Source organism: Vidua macroura, chromosome 25, assembly GCF_024509145.1.
Source record: "Vidua macroura isolate BioBank_ID:100142 chromosome 25, ASM2450914v1, whole genome shotgun sequence".
Taxonomy (NCBI): Eukaryota; Metazoa; Chordata; class Aves; order Passeriformes; family Viduidae; genus Vidua; species Vidua macroura.
In genome coordinates, this window is record NC_071595.1 from 1,478,426 (window position 1) to 1,498,894 (window position 20,469).

The 20,469-nt window shown below is 50.4% G+C and overlaps 1 protein-coding gene across 1 annotated transcript in view; it reads left to right on the top strand.

The window, feature by feature from the left end:
* CSMD2 (CUB and Sushi multiple domains 2) overlaps window positions 1-20,469 on the top strand; it is a 308,910-nt gene that overhangs the window by 255,657 nt on the left and 32,784 nt on the right. Inside the window, exons 39-50 of the mRNA XM_053998582.1 lie at window positions 1,732-1,850; window positions 2,929-2,998; window positions 5,305-5,421; window positions 6,484-6,693; window positions 9,610-9,798; window positions 12,659-12,836; window positions 13,413-13,558; window positions 14,688-14,768; window positions 15,861-15,974; window positions 16,514-16,702; window positions 17,303-17,449; window positions 18,248-18,436. Of these exons, the coding sequence (XP_053854557.1) occupies window positions 1,732-1,850; window positions 2,929-2,998; window positions 5,305-5,421; window positions 6,484-6,693; window positions 9,610-9,798; window positions 12,659-12,836; window positions 13,413-13,558; window positions 14,688-14,768; window positions 15,861-15,974; window positions 16,514-16,702; window positions 17,303-17,449; window positions 18,248-18,436 (1,749 nt within the window). The remainder of the gene's footprint in view (window positions 1-1,731; window positions 1,851-2,928; window positions 2,999-5,304; window positions 5,422-6,483; window positions 6,694-9,609; window positions 9,799-12,658; window positions 12,837-13,412; window positions 13,559-14,687; window positions 14,769-15,860; window positions 15,975-16,513; window positions 16,703-17,302; window positions 17,450-18,247; window positions 18,437-20,469) is intronic.

Here is a 20,469-nt window from a genome sequence, read left to right on the forward strand (position 1 = left end):
CAGTTCATTCTGTGAAGTGGCCACAGGAATGCTGCCCGAGGAGCCGCATCCCTGAAGGGTCCAAAGCCAGCTTGGAGCAGCCTGGGATGGTGGGAGGTGGGAATTGGGTGGCTGAGGACCCTTCCCACCCAAACCAGTGTGAGATGCCTCTGCACTGGCACAGCTGGGACTGTGCTTTCGAGCCAGCCAGCACTAAACCTTCCAGGATTTGCTGCCTTTACTCACTGAAACCTTGTCCATTATTGAATCCAGAAGGATTACGGGCACCACAGGATTGGGAGAGAAAAAATGTGCCCAGCCTGTGCTCTGGGAGCTGCAGGAATCCTCTTGCTGTGACTCTGTTTCTTCTCCACCTCTATTCCGATCAATAAATCCTTTGAGCACCCTCCTGCAGAAATCATGGCCAGGTTTTTTCATGAGCCTGGGGATTATCAGCCCCTGTCTGTTCCCTTGGCTGAGGAAATTAAATAGGTAGTTGATTTTCAGGGCAGCTGGAAATAATGTGATTTCTGCTCCGTTTGTACAATTGGGATCTCCCAGCCCTGAGCCCTGGGTTTTTTCTGTGTTTCCTTCTGGGAGGAAGTTGGGAGAGATGAGCTAAAACAGGGGAGGAAAACTCAGGTTTCTGCCTCACTGTGTTACTCGGGCTGAGCTCTTACCTCTGCATGCTCCAAAGCCGGGAACAATTTGGGACTGAGTGAAAGCCACTGATGTGAAGGAGAAGTTATTTAAAGCCATTTTCCCTCCTGCCTCTCTGAAGGTCAAGCAGAGCGGGGGAGGGAAGCGTGACTGGGCTTTAGGAGGAGACTCAGCCCCTCCTCGCTCCTTTCCTCTTTTATTTTTCCCCCTGCCTGGGGCTCTGTGGGGCTGGAGCAGAGCGGGAGCCCTCGCAGGGATGCAGGAGGTTATCGAGGAGTGGCAGCTGCCAGCACGGGGAGGGAGGGAGGTGCTGGGAGCGGGTGTGAGGAGCCTGCAGGATTCCTTTTATCTCCCTGGGCTGGGAGAGGGGAGAGGGAGACGAGGGAAGAGAGGGAGATGGGGGAGGAAAGGAAGGAAAGGAAAGGAAAGGAAAGGAAAGGAATGGAAAGGAAAGGAAAGGAAAGGAAAGGAAAGGAAAAGGAAAGGAAAGGAAAGGAAAGGAAAAGGAAAGGAAAGAAAGGAAAGGAAAGGAAAGGAAAGGAAGAAGGAAATGGAAAGGAAAAGGAAAGGAAAGGAAAGGAAAGGAAAAGGAAAGGGAAAGGAAAAGGAAAGGAAAAGGAAAGGAAAGGAAAGGATAAGGAAAGGAAAGGAAAGGAAAGGAAAGGAAAGGAAAGGAAAGGAAAGGAAAGGAAAGGAAAGGAAAGGAAAGGAAAAGGAAAGGAAAGGAAAGGAAAGGAAAGGAAAGGAAAGGCCAAGGAAGGAAAGGAAAGGAAAGGAAAGGAAAAAGGGGAAAGGAAAGGAAAAAGGGGGAAGGGAAGGGCAAGGGAAAAGGGAGGGAGAGCCCATCACCCCACACGAGATGTCACAGGTTGTTAATTGGGTTTGCAGCTGGATATTCCGAGCTGTAAATGTGGGGATGGAATTGGGCTGTCCATGGAGAATCCAAAGGAAACAGAAATTTCCCCACCCAGAGTCCGCGGTGGCGGTTGGTAAACGGGAGCGGGGTAAAACAAGAAGCGTGTTCCCGTCCCTCCAGCCCTCAGCACAGCCCCATCCCCACTCCCTGAGCTCCCATCTCCCTTTTCCCCACAGCCGTGGGCCTCTCCAGCTGCCCGGAGCCGGCGGTTCCTGGGAATGGGCTGAAGATCGGCGAGCGCTACCTGGTGAACGACGTGGTGTCCTTCCAGTGCGAGCCCGGCTACGCCCTGCAGGTACCAACCACGCCTTCAGCTTCTGCTCTCCCCTTTCCCAGGGTTTGTGACTCCGAACTCCACCCAGAGTGCCAGCAGCTCTGCTCACAGCTCAGGCACACAGAGCAATCCTTCTGCAGCCCCAGAGCCCAGCACAGCGCTGCAGCTTCAGCCCCAAAAGTGAGAACAGCAGGGGATGGAGGAGAGCAGCCTGGGAGGATGGGGCTGCACCGCCTGGAGCTGGAGCTGGGCAATGAACCCAGCATGGAAATGGAACAAAACTTATACAAAGTGTAAAACTCCTGACTCAGGGTGTAGCCAAGGCCGGGCCTCTTGCACTGCCCTAGTAAAGGCCTTTTAATAAATCCTGTTTTATTCCTTTAGCTCTGTCCAGCCTCTGTTCCAGGGAGCCTCTTCAGGCGTCACCAGAAGGATTCCAGCTCTCGATATTCTTTGCACATCTATTTGTACCTCTGTTGTTGTATCTGTGGCCAGTCCCAGCACTTTTCCCTGCCTTTTCCCAAGGCAGAAGGACAAAACACATTCCAGAGCTCCAAGCTGGGGGTCTGAGGTTCCTTTCCTGTCTTGGTTCTTCAAGGTTGAAACCAGCTCTTGGAGACACATTTTCATCAACAAAGTTTAGTCCCTGTCTGAGGGGGAGGATTCAGAGATGGTTGAATTACCTCACTATTTATGTCTGTAATTGGTGATTTTTGTCAATTATGCTAATTTGCTAAATTTGTGGAACTGTAAATTTGTATTCACCTCCCTTGCAGGGGTGGGCATTCTATGGACATTTTTCCATATCTCCCCTTGGACTCCTCCGATAAAGACCAGCCTTTAGATTACCTCCTACACTAATAATAGCTCCAGAGATAATACCCAAGTGTGAAAGATTATCTCCAAAGCCAGTTGTTTTATTTCTAGATTCTTTAAGGCATCACTTTTTCTGGCACCCCAGACGTGACAGGCCTCTCCCTCTGGATCAGATCCATCTTGCAAGGATTTTTTTTTTTCCTGCCAGGACAGGGAGAGGCTCTCCCCCTTGTTTTCCATCCACCCACCCCCAAACCCCTGTGTTGTTTTTCCATCCCTGCAGGGCCACTCCCACATCTCCTGCATGCCGGGCACGGTGCGCCGCTGGAATTACCCTCCACCCCTCTGCATCGGTAGGAAATCAACTTCTTTCTACCTGGCTGATATTAATAACATTTCCCCCCCAAAAAAAAACAAACAAAAAAAAAAAAACCCACCAAAAAAAAAAAAAAATTAAAAAAAAATATCAAGGATAAAGAGCTGATTTAGAGAAATTCAGGTTGGTTCTGCACGTGTGAGAGAGTGTGGGAAAGCATTGGTTGCCAGGGAAATTGTGCCCGAGAAGTCCCCGTGGGCTGCCTGGAGTGCTTTGTTTTGGATGTTAGAGATGTGGCTGTGGCACAAAATGTGAAACGCAGAATTGTCCCCCCTTCTCAACACAAAACCATTCACGAGGGAAAAGCCTAAAATTTCCTCGTGCTGGAAGCAGGTTGGTTTTATGGCTTGGGGTTTTTTTTCCATCTTTGTTTTTGTGGAATGCGGCTGATACCACCAACGCTGCTGCTTTCACTGGGGCCTGGTCTCTCCCAGGATCCCAACGTGCTGTGCCCACTCTGCTGCCCAGCAGGTGACCACAGGTCACTTGTCCAGGTGCCTCTTTACCCTCAGATCTGTTCAGATGTTCAGGCCTGGAAAGGACTGGACATTCCACTTTCCCTCTAGAAGAGGCCTTGGAGGTGAAGGGAACTTGCAGGAGGTTTTTAAAATTATTTTCAGTCATTTGCTTTTAGCGAATGGAGATGTTTAATATTCATATTGCACATTTCGCAGCTCTGAGAGAGACATTTATGCATTTAATAGCTTTAGTTAACAGTTATTTTGGGCTCCTGCTGTTCCAGCTTACATCATTTGGCTTTAAAGTAATTATAAGAGCCAACAGTTCTTTTATCTGATGATCTGCAGGCCAGGAATAAATAGAGAGATGTTTCCAGGAGAATGACTGAGCTAAAGGACCCGTTCCCTCAGGAGCTGCTCTGAATGGAAGCAGAAGTCCTTGGGCTCAGCTGGGAGATCCCAGCATGGAGGAGGATCCCAAAAGCTGGCGAGCAACAAGTTTGGTTCTTTGAATCAGCACCAGCCTCCCAACCCAGCAGGATTTTGGCTGCTTGGGCTGTGCCTGGCTTTTCAGCTCCCTGGCAAAGGTCAGGCAGCTGCAGGGAGGCAGAAACACATCTGGAGCCAGGAGTGACTGTCACCTTTGTGGGTGTGACAGTCCTGGGGCTCCGTGTCCACCAGAGCTCCTGCTCCAAGCACAGTTTGCAGCCGTGCTGATTTTCTCCTGGTCTACTTCCTCCAGCTGCTGGGCCTCTAAATAATTCAGAAGCACTTCTATTAAAGAGCCATCAGGAGGAAAAAGAAAGAGAAATCTTCTGGGAGAAACCTCGTTAGGAGCAAGTCTGGGGTAATGAGATATTGGCCAAAGAGCTTTGCCTGGCTGTCACAGCGTGTTAGGAGAACACCGGGCTGGATTCAGCTGGGTGCTGCTGCTGGGACCAGGTGGAGGTCATCCAGATAAGCATGAGAAGGTGCTGCCAGTGTTTAAATTTCACGTGATGCCTTCTGTAAACATATTTTTGGGCTGCCGTGGCTGGCAGTCGGCTGCAAACACTCCGTGCTGGATTTATCAGTGACAGACTGCCCAGAGATTGGCAGCTGGGGCAGGAGAAAAAAGAGGCTGGAGTCAAAATAGGATCACTCATGTCGCTATTGGATGTGAAATGAGTACACACAAGTTTAAAAGAGAAAAAGACTAAGTTTTATTCAAACATCTGGTGTTTCTAGAATTCTAAAGGTGACTGTGGATTGGAGGATGGAATTACCACCTCTCCAACCAATCTAAAGATCCATCAATTATTTCTCTCCACCCACTGAGAAATGTGTAAACTATTTTATTTACGCATGAAATTGTGTGGGGACTCCGACTCTTAAATATGTAAATATAATTAGAAGGTTAAAGAAGTTTTATGAGAACTTTAAAACTTTGAAAAGAACTAGAAAAGAAAACTTAACACTTTTAAAAATTAGGGCAACATAGCTTCTTCACCAGTCATTTTTCGAGCTGGTCAAGGTTTCAAGCAGGTGCTGGTGCCTGGTTTGATGCCTTGTCTGTGGGCAGAGCAGGTGTCCATCCCCTCTCTCACTGCTCAGATCTGGCCCTCCCTCTCTGGATCCCTGGGCTCAGTCTTCATCTCCAAAGGGCAGGAGAAAGGCACATCCATTCCTGATGTGACCATGCCTGGAAACTTGGTGCTGGTTCCTTTTTCTCAGCTGAGTCTTTAAATCCTTGATTTCCCATGGGCCTCACCCAGACAGACCCCTGAGGGATCCTGGAAGGGATCCTGTGACTGGATCCTGGCCATGAACCCTGTTGGTTTTCCAGCCCAGTGTGGAGGAACAGCAGAAGAGATGGAAGGAGTGCTCCTGAGCCCAGGCTTCCCAGGAAATTATCCCAGCAACCTGGACTGCACGTGGAGGATCCTGCTGCCAGTGGGGTTCGGTGAGAGAGCTGCGTTTGGGTTGGTGCTGTCACAGAAGAGGGGGTGAAAAATCAGAGAATCCCTGACTGGTTTGGGTTGGGAAGAACCTCAAGATCATCTCATTCCACCCCCTGCCAAGGGGGTGCTCCAAACCTGGTCTGGGACACTCCCAGGGATCCAGGGGAGGCCACAGCTGCTCTGGGCAACCTGAGCCAGGACCTCCCCACCCTGCCAGGGAGGAATGGCTTCCTAAGCTCCACTCCAAAGCTCCTCTGTGTCAGTTTGTGTCCCCAGGGCAGTTAAAGTCCTGCTGAGTGCCCAGGCTGTCCTGGGCTCTGCGGGTGAGCAGTGCTGGGCTGGAGATTGGAGCTGGGGTTGGGATTGGGATTGGAACCAGGGTTAGAGCTGGGATTGGAACCAGGGTTAGACCTGGGATTGTAACCAGGGTTAGACCTGGGGTTGGAACCAGGGTTAGACCTCGGGTTGGAACCAGGGTTAGACCTGGGATTGGAACCAGGGCTAGACCTGGGGTTGGAACCAGGGCTAGAGCTGGGATTGTAAACAGGGTTAGACCTGGGATTGTAACCAGGGTTAGACCTGGGGTTGGAACCAGGGTTAGACCTGGGATTGGAACCAGGGCTAGACCTGGGGTTGGAACCAGGGTTAGAGCTGGGATTGGAACTGGGGTCAGTGCTGATGTTGGTGCTGGAGCTGGAGCTGGGTTTGGTATTGGGATTGGAGCCATGGTTGGTGCTGATTTTGGGGTTGGAGCTGGGGTTGGTGCTGGTGTTGGGGTTGGTGCTGATTTTGGGGTTGGAGCCGGGGTTGGTGCTGGTGTTGGGGTTGGTGCTGATTTTGGGGTTGGAGCCGGGGTTGGTGCTGGTGTTGGGGTTGGTGCTGATTTTGGGGTTGGAGCTGGGGTTGGTGCTGGTGTTGGGGTTGGTGCTGATTTTGGGGTTGGAGCCAGGGTTGGTGCTGGTGTTGGGGTTAGTGCTGATGTTGGTGCTGCTGTTGCAACTGGTGCCAGTGCAAAATCTCAGCTGCAATTTTAGATCCAATCTCCTCCTTTCCCCCTCTTCCAGGTGCCCACATCCAGTTCCTGAACTTCTCCACGGAGCCCAACCACGACTTCGTGGAGATCCGGAACGGGCCCTACGACACCAGCAGCGTCATCGGGCGCTTCAGCGGCGCCGAGCTGCCCGGCTCCCTCCTGTCCACCTCCCACGAGACCACGGTCTACTTCCACAGCGACCACTCCCAGAACAAACCCGGCTTCAAGCTGGAGTACCAGGGTGAGGAGGGACAATCCTGCCCTCGGGGGCGCTGCTGCTGGAGTTAATTCCGCGGTTGTTGCGTTAATTGCGTGAGGGTTTAATCCAAATGAGTGGAAAGGGGTTACAGGAAGGCCGTGCTTAATCCTGATAACTGGGATCTGTCCCCCCCCCCAGCTCCAAGGGCAAGGAACAAATGTTCCCAGAGTGCCCTGTGGCACTGAAATGCCTTGGAATTCGTTCCAGCCAGGTTCACTTGGAGCTTGGCTCGTGGGCAAGGGGAAGAGCCCTCGGAGTTTGCTTTGGAATGTTGGAGCTGCTTTTCCCTCTCAGCTGAAGTCCAGGCACGTCCTGAGCTCAGCCTGCCGCAGGGTTGGGTAAATAATGAAGCAGCCAAATAATAGAACAGGGCTGGCTTGGAGAGCTGGGGTGAAAGGAGAGAAAGGAGCTGTTAAAATAAAGTTTTAATCCTCAGTTTTGGGGGTGATGGGGGATGAAGGCGTGTTTTCCCCAGCTGGAGTCCTCAGACATCTCCCCTGTTTTGAACATGAAATTTTGACCCTCAGCTCTGCCTTCTCATCCTTGGAAACCTTTTGATCTTCCCTGTCCTCTGTGCTGAGCATGTGGGAATTCAAAGGGTGAAAGGAGAGAAAGAAGTGGTTAAAATAAAGAGGTGCCCTCAGTTTTGGGGGTAATGCTTTTTCCCCAGCTGGAGTCCTTGGGCAGCTCTCCTCATTTGAACATGAATTTTTGGCTCTGCTTGACCCCCAGCTCTGCCTCCACAAATATCCATGAAAACCTTTTGGTTTTCAGGAAAACCCCTGCCCTGGGCATGTTGGAATTCAAAGGGGCAAAGGATGCCAAGGGCAGTTCATGGATTTCACCCTGAACAAAATCAGGAAGCAACCGGGAGCTGAGTGGTCTGGGAGGGAGATCCAAGGAGTGGGAAGGAGGGAATGTGTCCTCCCCTCCAAGGGACCAGCAGGAAAAGCCTCTGCTCGTGATAAATTGAGAGCATTAATTTGGTCCTGCCTGTTGTTCGTGCCTGGGGTGATTCATGGGCTGCTGCACCCGGGGACGGGCGAGGTTTTTCTGGGAATTCTCCTGGAAATTGCCACGGAAATGAGCTCCCGCCAGGCTGGCCACTCATTGAGGATGCAGGTGGAACATGGTCACTGATTGACTCCCATCCCTCATCAGGGCTGGCCACTTTGGGTTGGGAAACAAGATTTCCCAGTTGGAAGTGGAGTGTGGGGTGACTCTGGATTCCGAGGCAGTGGGATGGGGATGGGGATGGAGCTCGGGGCTCCCCTCAGCCTCCAGGCAGGTCCATCAAGGATTATTTCCTTCAATTAAGTTGCTGTGTGAGGAGGAAGGAGCCAAGCACATGTGGGTGAACAGAATCCCAGGATCACCGAGGCTGGAAAAGCCCTCCAAGGTGCCAGAGCCCGACCTGTGTGTGAGAAATGGGTTTATAAAGAATTCTCAAAACTTGATAGAAAGCTTACACAGATTTGTACATCTGTATGCAAACACTGAGAGAAGGTGTGCTGCCTTAGCTGTGGAATAGAGATGACATTGCTGAGAGAGAGATTGAACTAGAAACAAGCTTTAATGAGTTTTAAAATATGGTCTTATAAAAAGAGTAGATATTTTAGAGGATTAGAGCTATGAAAGATGCATCTCTTGTGTCTCACTATTCATCGAGACTGCTAATGGAATAAAATCTTTTAAAATGCCTCTCAGCTACCCTGTCTCTGTAAAAGCTGGAAAAACCAGCACCTGTGGCCAGCCCCCCTTGTCACTGAGTGCCACATCCAGCCTTTCCTTGGACACTTCCAGGAATGGGGACCCCAAACCTCCCTGGGCAGTTCCAAGGCCTGATCTTATACCAAAAGTGGAGCGTGGGAGAGCACAGAATCCCAGGATTACTGAGGGTGGAAAAGCCCTCCAAGGGGATTCTTGAGGGTGGAAAAGCCCATCCAGTCCAAGCTGTGGCCACCTTGTCACTGAGTGCCACCTGTGGCAGGCACATTCTTCTCTGTCTCAGGATTTTTCATAGAGGAGCACAGAGAGAAAGAAAGAGAAAACAATTTCTATTTCTGCTCCTTGTTTTTCCCCATGTGGAATGTGTTTGGAGAATTGTTTACCTGGGGTGATGCTTGGTTGGATTCTGGTGAGGATTGTTTGGGGCTGGTGGCCAATCCAACCCAATCCAATCCAATCCAATCCAATCCAACCCAACCCAATCCAATCCAATCCAATCCAACCCAACCCAATCCAATCCAATCCAACCCAATCCAACCCAACCCAATCCAACCCAACCCAATCCAATCCAATCCAATCCAATCCAACCCAACCCAATCCAATCCAATCCAACCCAATCCAATCCAATCCAATCCAATCCAACCCAACCCAATCCAATCCAATCCAACCCAATCCAATCCAATCCAACCCAATCCAACCCAACCCAATCCAACCCAACCCAATCCAATCCAATCCAATCCAATCCAACCCAACCCAATCCAATCCAATCCAATCCAATCCAATCTCTAGAGAGGGCCACGAGTTGTGAGTGAGTTATGATAGTTAGAAATGTAGGTTTGTAGTTTTAGTATCTCCGTTAAATAGTACATTAATGTATGATAGCATAGTTATCGTAAAGAAATCATTCAATTTCTGAGCTGCAGTCACACATCAGCATTTCTTCCCACCAGGTTCACCCTGAGTTTACCACAGCCACCTCCAGTCCTTCCTTGGGCATCTCTAGGGACTCCAAACTGCCCTGAGCACCCCCTTCCAACCCTTTCCATGGAGAAATTCCTCCTGAAATCCATCCTGCCCCTCCCGTGGCACAGCTTGAGACCGTTTCTCCTTGCCCTCTCCCTTTTCCCTGGGAAATGAAACACAAAACCATTCCACCTTGTGTTTCCCCAGCCTACGAGCTGCAGGAGTGCCCCGACCCGGAGCCTTTTGCCAACGGAGTGGTGAGAGGAGCTGGCTACAACGTTGGCCAGTCCATCTCCTTCGAGTGCCTGCCTGGCTACCAGCTGATCGGCCACCCCGTGCTCACGTGCCAGCACGGCACCAACAGGAACTGGGACCACCCCCTGCCCAGGTGTGAAGGTATGGCCTGGCCTCACCTGGCCACGGCGCTTCAGTGTCGCCCTGATTTTCAAGAATTTTCCAAAGCCCTTCTGAGTTTACGTTCTCGTAGAGAACTTTCCCACACAACTTTCTGTAAACAACCTGTTGTTTTGCATTCTTTCATAGAGGCGGAGAAATTTGATGTACAGGTGGTTTGTCCAGTGTCCTTGGAGAGGTGGCACGTTCACCCTCCAATCCACTGGCACCTTTTGAGAACTATAAAAGATTGGAGTCAGAGAAAATAAATTTGGTCTCTTCATCGTGACCAAAGCTGTGGTACATCTTTTTTCCTTGTGTCATCTGGTGACACTTCAGCCCCTTGCCCCGGGGCTGGGTTTGCCCTGGGAGCGAAGGCGTGGCTGGGGATGTGCTCTTGGAGTGAAATGTGGTCCCCAGGAGGTATTTTGGTGAACGTTTGGGGCGTTTCGGAGCCAAAGGGCAGCTTCTGATGGGGGGTTTGAGCCTTGGGATGTGGGTGAGGAGAATCTGTGTGTCTCAGCTCCCTGCTGGAGCTGTTATTTCTGTGTGACACGGTCCAGGGGCCTTGGAGTGATAATTCCTCGCTGCTTTATTCCCTCAACAACATCCGGCTTCCATTGATCTAGCTCTGATAAATAAAAACAGTCGCTGGTAAAAGAGCCTGGCAGCTCTGAGGACTCTGTGTGTGTCCTGTGTGTCTCCTTCATGGGCATCTCCAAAATGATCCAGCTGGGAGATCCTCAGGACTCTTCCAAGGTGGTTTTTTGTTGTTTTTTTTTTTTTCTGAAAACTGTGCTCAGAGGACTCTGCAGCCTGAAGATTTACATTCCAAGCATCCAAACTCACCCAAATTCTCTTTTCCAACCCCCTCGTGGCTGTTTCAGCCTTTCACCCTTCGGGCTGCTGGCTGGAATTCTGTGGGGTTTACTTCCAGAGGGGTTTCAGATGAACCTTTTAAAAAGTTCAGACCTGCTTATTGAAGATTTCCCAGCCCATTTCCCAGGAGCCCCGACCTTTATCCCAGCACTGGCTCTGCAGGAGCTGTGGAAGGAGGGAGAGGGGGGTGATATTTGCCCTTTTGGAAGTCCTTGAACCCCAGAGAACACAAAGAGCTGAATCCTCCGCTGCTCTTTCAGTGCTTGTGGCAGAGAGGAATTATTTGTGGCAAGTTAGGCCAAGATCTGGATCTTCCTGTAGCCAGAATTATTTGTGGCAAGTTAGGCCAAGATCTGGATCTTCCTGTAGCCAGAATTATTTGTGGCAAGTTAAGTTAGGCCAAGATCTGGATCTTCCTGTAGCCAGAATTATTTGTGGCAAGTTAGGCCAAGATCTGGATCTTCCTGTAGCCAGAATTATTTGTGGCAAGTTAAGTTAGGCCAAGCTCTGGATCTTCCTGTAGCCAGAATTATTTGTGGCAAGTTAGGCCAAGATCTGGATCTTCCTGTAGCCAGAATTATTTGTGGCAAGTTAGGCCAAGACCTGGATCTTCCTGTAGCCAGAATTATTTGTGGCAAATTAAGTTAGGCCAAGATCTGGATCTTCCTGTAGCCAGAATTATTTGTGGCAAGTTAGGCCAAGATCTGGATCTTCCTGTAGCCAGAATTATTTGTGGCAAGTTAGGCCAAGATCTGGATCTTCCTGTAGCCAGAATTATTTGTGGCAAGTTAAGTTAGGCCAAGACCTGGATCTTCCTGTAGCCAGAATTATTTGTGGCAAGTTAGGCCAAGATCTGGATCTTCCTGTAGCCAGAATTATTTGTGGCAAGTTAAGTTAGGCCAAGATCTGGATCTTCCTGTAGCCAGAATTATTTGTGGCAAGTTAGGCCAAGATCTGGATCTTCCTGTAGCCAGAATTATTTGTGGCAAGTTAGGCCAAGATCTGGATCTTCCTGTAGCCAGAATTATTTGTGGCAAGTTAGGCCAAGATCTGGATCTTCCTGTAGCCAGAATTATTTGTGGCAAGTTAGGCCAAGATCTGGATCTTCCTGTAGCCAGAATTATTTGTGGCAAGGTAGGCCAAGCTCTGGATCTTCCTGTAGCCAGAATTATTTGTGGCAAGTTAAGTTAGGCCAAGATCTGGATCTTCCTGTAGCCAGAATTATTTGTGGCAAGTTAGGCCAAGATCTGGATCTTCCTGTAGCCAGAATTATTTGTGGCAAGTTAAGTTAGGCCAAGCTCTGGATCTTCCTGTAGCCAGAATTATTTGTGGCAAGTTAGGCCAAGACCTGGATCTTCCTGTAGCCAGAATTATTTGTGGCAAGTTAAGTTAGGCCAAGATCTGGATCTTCCTGTAGCCAGAATTATTTGTGGCAAGTTAGGCCAAGATCTGGATCTTCCTGTAGCCAGAATTATTTGTGGCAAGTTAGGCCAAGATCTGGATCTTCCTGTAGCCAGAATTATTTGTGGCAAGTTAAGTTAGGCCAAGATCTGGATCTTCCTGTAGCCAGAATTATTTGTGGCAAGTTAGGCTAAGCTCTGGATCTTCCTGTAGCCAGAATTATTTGTGGCAAGTTAGGCCAAGATCTGGATCTTCCTGTAGCCAGAATTATTTGTGGCAAGTTAGGCCAAGCTCTGGATCTTCCTGTAGCCAGAATTATTTGTGGCAAGTTAGGCCAAGATCTGGATCTTCCTGTAGCCAGAATTATTTGTGGCAAGTTAGGCCAAGATCTGGATCTTCCTGTAGCCAGAATTATTTGTGGCAAGTTAGGCCAAGATCTGAATCTTCCTGTAGCCAGAATTGTTGCCTTTGTATCAAAAAAAAAAAAAAAAAAAAAAAAAAAAAAGGAATAAAAACGGGATACAAGGATGTTTAAGGGGATCTTTTGCTCACTGGGTTTGTGTTTCTCTCTGCTCCCCTGCAGTGCCTTGTGGGGGCAATGTCACTGCCCAGAATGGGACCGTTTACTCTCCTGGCTTCCCCAACCAGTACCCAAATTCCCAGGATTGCACCTGGCTCCTGACAGTGCCCGTGGGATACGGGATCCACCTGAACTTCACCCTGCTGCAGACAGAGCCCTACAACGACTTCATCACCGTCTGGTGGGTGCAGAGGGTCAGGAGCCACTCCAAGGACTCATTTTGGGAAATCCTCCTGGATTTGAAACAGCAGCAGCTGGGAGTGGGATCCCCTTTGAGGGCTGGGAGCTTCCCGGTGTTTTGGAGAAGAGAAATTTAAAAAAAATATATTTTTTTGAGCTTTCTTTTGATATGAATAAATCAAAATATTATTTATGCGTAATAATGGAGTTTATCAACTTCAGGCAGCCAGGGGAGCTCTGATTAAAGAGTTGGTGACCAAATTTTGAGCTTGTAGCACTCAAAGTCTGACCTCCAGAATATCCCCGTGTCTGCTGGGCAAACAGGGAGTGAAATTCCTTTGGGGGACAGGTCCTAAATTCCTCCGTTTCTGAGGTTAAAAGTGAAATTTGCATTTCTGATTGTCAGCTGGGAGCCAGGAGAGGTTGTAGGGGATCAGCTGGAGCAGGGGGGCAGAAATGTGGATGTGGGAAAGGGAGGATAAAGGAAAGGAGGAGTCCCTGGGCATGGAGGGCAGGAGGAGCTTCCTAACTTTAAATCCTTGGAAAAAATCAATTTTCCTTGTGTTCCTGCCACCAGGGATGGGCCCCAGCAAACAGCCCCCCAGCTGGGGGTGTTCACAGGCAACTCAGCCAAGAAATCTGCCCAGAGCTCCTCCAACCAGGTCCTGCTGAAGTTCCACAGCGACGCCGCCAACGGAGGCATCTTCGCCATCTACTTCTACGGTCTGTGCTGCCACATTCCTGCCATGGGAAACGTTGGGAATGCTGCTGGGGAAATGCCAAAAAAATACCCTTTCACCCCAAGTTTTCCACAGAGTTTTTCAGCCCAGTTGGTTTTTTTTTGTTTTTTTTAAAATTTTTTTAAATGAAGTTTTTCAAGCCATGTTTCTCCACGAAGTTTTTCGGCCCCGGTTTTTTCAACACAAAGTTTTATCAAATCAGGTTTTGGGTTTTGTTTTTTTTTTTTTTTCCAGGAAGTTTTCCAGCTCAGTTTTTTTCTGGGAGGTTTTTCAGCTCAGTTTTTCCAGGAAGTTTTTCAGGCCAGTTTTTTTTTTTTTTTCCCACTCTTTCAAACGAGTTTCTTCCAGGAAGTTTTTTTTTAGCCCAGATTCTTCCAGGAATTTTTCCAGCTCAGGTTTCCCATGAAATTTTCCAGCCCAGTTTTTGCCACAAGATTTTTCAGACCAGTTTTTTTGGTTTTTTTTCCCCACAGAGTTTTTCAGTCCAGCTTTTTGCAGGAAGTTTTCCAGCCCAGCTTTTTCCACAAAGTTTTGCAAATTTTGCCCTTTTTCACCTTCCCTGAGCACTGACTTGGACTTTGCTCAGGTCACTCTGAGAACTCCAGGGATTTGCAGCTGGAAACATTCTCACTCCTGGAATTCTTTGTGCAAGAAATCATTAATTCCAAGTTAAAAAAAAAAAATAAAAATTAGTGACTTTTGAGATCCCTGTCCAAAGGATGGGATTCCCTGGATAATTATTTTCATTTATGAGCTGCTGGAGCAGCCTGAGACTCTCCCCGCTGGGAGAGGCCACCAAGATGCATTTCCAGCATCCCAAAAAGTGCTGGTGACATTCCCAAAGGGAAAACACTGTCGAGGAGCACCCAAAATCTTCCTTTTGGGGTGGAAGAAACATCAGGATACAAATTCCTGCCTGTAGGATTTGTGGGGGGAAAGGCCCGGTTGGATTTTGCCAGTTCTGTTTCGTTTTGAAGAGGGAGGAATTTCCTGGTGGGGAGGGAGGATTTTCCTGGTGGGGAGGGAGGAATTTCCTGGTGGGGAGGGAGGAAATTTCCCTGATTCCATCGTGGCTGCCCTCAGGATGTGCTGCTCTTCCCTTGCTTTCCCAGCTTTCCAGCTTTTCCGCTGCCAGCCTCCCACCATCGTTCCCAACGCCGAGATCATCACGGAGAACGAGGAGTTCAACATTGGTAAAACCTTCCCTCCTCCTCCTCATCCTCATTCCCACCTCTCCAGCTCCTGGGAGTGCTTTTTTCCCCTCCCCAAATCCTGGCTTTCCACGAGGGTTTTCCATAGGAGCTCAACATCAAATGCAGCATCCAAGTGTTCCCGTTGTTCCCAGCCTTTTTCTCCCTGGAAAAATGTTTGGGTTTTTTTTGGGGGGGGAGAGATTTGAGTCTGTTTGCAATCTCTCAGGAATCTTTGGGAATAATATTTCACAGGTGTTGCACACGAAGATTTGGAGCCTTTATTCCACTTTTTGGGGATCTTTCAGGAGGTTTTTTGTGGGGTTTTTTTTGGTTTTTTGGGTTTTTTTTGGTTTTTTTGGGTTTCTTTGGTTTTTTGTTTTTTTTTTTTTTTTTGTCATCCACATTTTGAAGTGCCTGCAGCCAGGATTTTTCTTGGAGCAGCTTCTCACCCTGGCTGCTCTCTTTGAGGGGAGTCTGCACCTGGAATAATTCCCAAATCTGGTGTGGTGACAGGAGTTTATCCCAGAGTAACTCCAGCATGGCTTTCCTAGCCTTTTCTTTCTGATTTACACCTTTTGTCCCTGCATTTCCCCCTTTTATTCCTGTATTCACCCTTTTATTCTGCACCTACCCCTTTTATTTCTTCATTTACCCCTTGTATCCCAATATTCCCCCCTTTATTCTGCATTTCCCCCTTTTATCCCTGCATTTCCCCTTTTTATTCCTCCATTTCCCCCTCTATCCCTGCATTTCCCTTTTTATCCCTCTGTTTCCCCCTTTTATTCTTGCAATTCCCCCTTTTTTCCCCCTCTATTTCCCCCTTCTATCTCTCTATTTCCCCTTTTATCTAATTCCCCCTTTTTTCCCTGCATTTCCCATTTTATCCCCCTATTTTCCCCCCTTTTATCCCTCTATTTCCCCTCTTACCTCTGCAATCCCCCATTTTATCCCCCTATTTTCCCCCTTTTATCCCTCTATTTCCCCTCTTACCTCTGCAATCCCCCATTTTACCCCTCTATTCCACCTTTTATCCCATAATTTACCCTTTTTTTTTGTGTGCCTTTCCCCCTCCCATCCCTGTTTTCCATCCAGGTGACATCGTCAGGTACCGGTGCCTTCCCGGCTTCACCCTGATTGGGAACGAAATCCTCACCTGCAAACTGGGCACCCACCTGCAGTTTGAGGGACCCCCACCCACCTGTGAAGGTAAAGCTTCCATAAATCCCACATTTCCCAGCTCAGGGAAATCTGAGGGGGAGTTTTTTGGTTTTTTGGTTTTTTTTTTTGGCACGTTTTTCATCCTCGGGGTTAATTTTGCCATCTGCAGGAGTGTGGGGTTTTGGGAGGAGGGAGTGAGACCCACCCTGAGCAGGAATTGGGAGTTCTCACGTGCCAGTTAACAATCCCATGGGATGAGCTGTGCTTCCAGCTTCTCCTCTGACAAAGTTTCCAGGGATTCCTGGAGAGGTTTTTGTGCCTCGGGAGGGTTCTGGTTGTGGTGCTGCTCGTTTTGGGAGAGGTGTGAGCCGAGGCCGAGGCAGTGGGAATGGTTTGTTGGCTTTGCTGCTTTTTGCTCCTTTCTTTAAGTGTGACAGTTGTTGGGATTTGTGGGATTTTGGGATTCTTTCAGCCCCGGGGATCAAGGAGTGCAGGGGTCGTGCTCTGCCTTGAGCTGGCTCATCAGGACAGACCTCGTGCTTCCATCCTTCCTCTGAAAAACCAGGAGTGTTCCTTTCCATCCCCAGTGCACTGCCCCATGAACCAGCTGATGACGGATTCCACGGGGGTGATCCTGAGCCAGAGCTTCCTGGGAAGTTACCCCCACTTCCAGACCTGCTCCTGGCTGGTGAAGGTGGAGCCAGGCTACAACATCTCCCTCACCATCGAGTACTTCCTCAGCGAGAAGCAGTTTGATGAGTTTGAAATCTTTGATGGTAAGAGATTCACCCCTCTGACCTGCCTTCCATCCCAAACCTTCCTGGGGGTTCCATAATCCCATGGCAGTCCAGGGGGAAGGGGCATTCCAGGACCAGCTTCCCACCTGGAACCTCCTGCTGGCCTTCCAGAAAGCTCCTCGCTGATTCCTTGCATAAGGAAATAGCTGCAATTTGATTTTTTGGGGTGGATCTGAAGGATTTTTCCAAGGGGCAGGAGTTGGGAAACTCCTGGGAGAGGGATGGCAGCAGGGATTCCTGCAGGGGATGAGTTGGGAAAGTGGGAATTCTCATCCCTGAAGGCCGCAGGGCGCAGATTCTCCAGTTCTTGGGAATGGGGGGGGGATTCTCAGGATGAACAGTGCAGGCTGTGCTGGGGTCACCATGGGGACCTGAGCTCCTGCCTGGAGCAAATCCTGCTTTCCCTGCGGTCAAGCTTCGCTCCTGGATTCCCAGCAGCAGGACGTGAACTCCACGGGGAGCTGGGAGCTGCCTTCTCCTCGGGGAAATCTCCTTCCTCCTGCAGGGACACCGGGCCCCACCAGTGGCTCCGTGGGCTGCTGTGACTTTTCCCTTCTCCCTGTCCCCTCTTCCTGGCAGGTCCCTCTGGGCAGAGCCCCCTGCTGCTGTCCCTGAGTGGGAATTACTCGGCCCCTCTGACGGTCACCAGCAGCGGGAACAGCGTCTTCCTGCGCTGGTCCTCCGACCACGCCTACAACAGGAAAGGCTTCAAAATCCGCTACTCCGGTGAGTCCCAGCTGCCTCTGGCCAGGAGCAGCTCCAGAGCCAGCAGGATCCATGGAATTCCTGCAGGGATCCAGCTGTCAGGGCAGGAGGCGCCAAGGCAGGGGAGGCACAAAGCTGGGCACGTTCTGAGGTTGGGAAAGGCAGGGTCTGTCCAGGAGAAACCTTGGAGCTTTGGCTCGTGTCTGAACCACTCTGGAACAATCGGGACCAGCATTGTGGGATCACAGTCAGGAGAAATTCCAGGGAGAAACCTTGGAGCTTTGGCTCGTGTCTGAACCACTCTGGAACAATCGGGACCAGCATTGTGGGATCACAGTCAGGAGAAATTCCAGGGAGAAACCTTGGAGCTTTGGCTCGTGTCTGAACCACTCTGGAACAATCGGGACCAGCATTGTGGGATCACAGTCAGGAGAAATTCCAGGGAGAAACCTTGGAGCTTTGGCTCATTTCCCAGCCACTCCTCAGAATCAGGAGCCTGATGTGGAGAGTCCTTGATGCCAGGGGACTGGATATTGGGAAAGGTTTCTGGATGAGGCAGTGGAAAAGTCTGTCCAGGCTTTGCTCAGCAAATGAATTAAGGAATATTTAATTACCAGAAATGACTCCTTATTCCTGGAGCTGGGTGAGGCTCAGACCAGAGCCCCTCGCCCCTTCCCCGCTTCGACTCCGCGTTTATCCATCGCTGATTTTTGTTTCGGGGTTTTTTTGGGGAAGCTCGATGCAATCCCTGAGGGAGTGGGAAGGGAACGACCCTGCTGCTGCTCACACTGGTTTGCTTTTCCCTGCCCTCCTTGGCAGCTCCCTACTGCAGCCTGCCCCAGCCCCCAGCACACGGGATGATCCTGAGCCACTCCGGGCTGCGCCCCGGCAGCTCCCTGCGCTTCGGCTGCGACGCCGGCTACCGCCTGGTGGGACACAGCACCACCACCTGCAGCCAGCACCCCCAGGGCCACTTCCACTGGAGGGAAGCCACCCCCCTGTGCCAAGGTGAGAGCAGGGACGGGTTGGGATCGAGTTCCGGGAGTCCCCGGAAAAGCGGTGGAAAAAAAAAAAAAAACAAACAAACAATATTGGAATTCGGTAATTCTGTGTTGAGAACTCTCTCGGGGTCTGGGTGTTGGGATGAGCCCGAGAGTGTAAAAGTCCTCGTTCTCCCAGCCCAGGCAGCCAAAGAAGGAGTCTGAATGTGCAGGGTTGGCTTCTCAAGGTTCTTTATTTTCCCTGATCTAGAACATTCTTTCTCTGTCCAGCAGCTCGGCCATGGCATTCTGTCTGCCCTCAGGGCGCTGTTCACATTTTATACCCAAAACTCCGTGTGCCGTGGTTACAATAACGTGCCAATGTCTGTCATTGATGTTGGACAGTGTGTCTGTGCCTTAAACCAACAGAAAAGTGTCACCAGCACAGCAAGACATGGAGGGCAAGGAGAAGGAGAAGGAGGTCAGGACACGCCCAAATCCCTCCATCTTGTCCCCCTCAACCCCATTCTAAAAAACCCCAAAATTCTACTTTTCCACCCTGTGTTAACTCACCCATTACACTGCTCAAACCCTTGTGGTTGTAATTCCTCACACAAAGCTGGCAGTTTTTTCCACGGGCTAAAATCAAAGCCACAGGTGGTTTTGACTTCATGCCAAGGTCCCCGAGCCCCCTCCAGGGTCTGGAGCCAGCCAGGGCAGCCAGAGGGGTGTCCTGGACTCCAACAGAGAACAGGCTCGGAGCACTGAGGGGTGATCCTCGTCTCCAAGGCTTTGGGAATAGATGGCAAAGAGGGAAGGGAATGACTGGGAGCTGGAAAAGAGCAGCAGGGAAAAGGTTGGATTTTCCAGGTGCCCTCTTTTCCCTGGGAGAGCCATTGGTATTCAGCCTGGCAGCCTGTCTAGACACCAGGCCTTGGAGAGGGATTGGCCAGCCCTGAGCTCGCTGCAGTGACACTCCTGTCACCATCAGTGCCGCCAGGGATGGGCCTGATCCTGCCTCTGGAGCTGCTGACACCTCTCAGAATTCCAGCGCCTGCCAGCTGCTCTGGGATCCTGCTCCATGCTGTGGCAGGAGTGGGATAAAAGCTGGGCCTTGCACAGGGAAAGACACAGGGCTCTGCTGCTGCTGCACATTTGTGCTCTCCAGCTCTCACTGGGCTCCATGTCACCAAAAAGTGACTTTTCCTGCTTTTCCAGCCCTGTTTTTGGGCACGGGGACCACTGGAAAGGCGAATGTGTTGGAGTGGCTCAGGAGAAGAGCGTGGGAGCTGAGCTGGGGCAGCTCCGGGAGGGAACGGGTTTGTCGGGAAGCACAGGCAGATATTGGGATCAGGGGTTAGGGCTGTGTCTCCTGGCAGGTTCTGCTCCTCTCCCAGCCCCACAGAGCCTTCAGGAGCTTCCCAGCAGAGCTTCCCAGATCTCTGGGAAGCTGCTCTTCCCTTGGCATCCCACCCTGTCCAGACAGGAGGGATGTGGATCCCCCTCTTTCCCAGAGCCAGGCTTGGAGAGGGATGGGAACCTCAGGGTGGGTTTGGTGTCAGATTTGGATTTGCTTTCCCTCCTCCTCCTCATGCTGCTGGAAAAGCAGATTTGGGGACATTTCCCAGCGCTGGCAGGGTTGGGGAAAAAAGGGTAACAGCATAAATAGCCATGATCCTTGGTGTGTTTTGGCTGTCACCTGCCTGTCCCCTCCCTGCCCTGCCCACAGAGGCCAGGATTCCAGCAGGAATGCTGCAGAGCCTCCCCTCCACCTGGCACCGCTCCTGCTTTTCCATTTTTCCCCCTGAATTCCCCCCCCTCTACCTCCTCAGCCACGAGGCTAAATTTAGCCTCCCTTCTGCCACACCATAATTACACAATTTGCTGCCTTGTGTAGCGCAGAAGTGCTCCTGGAGAGGGGTTTGGGGTCGGTGCTGCTGTGGGGTGTGAACACGGAGCGTTCCCGCTGTCGGATCCTTTATTTCCACGTGGAAACTCCGAGCACTCAGCTGATGCACCCTGTGGGACAGATGTTATGGGAAATGGGAGCCAGAGCCTCTT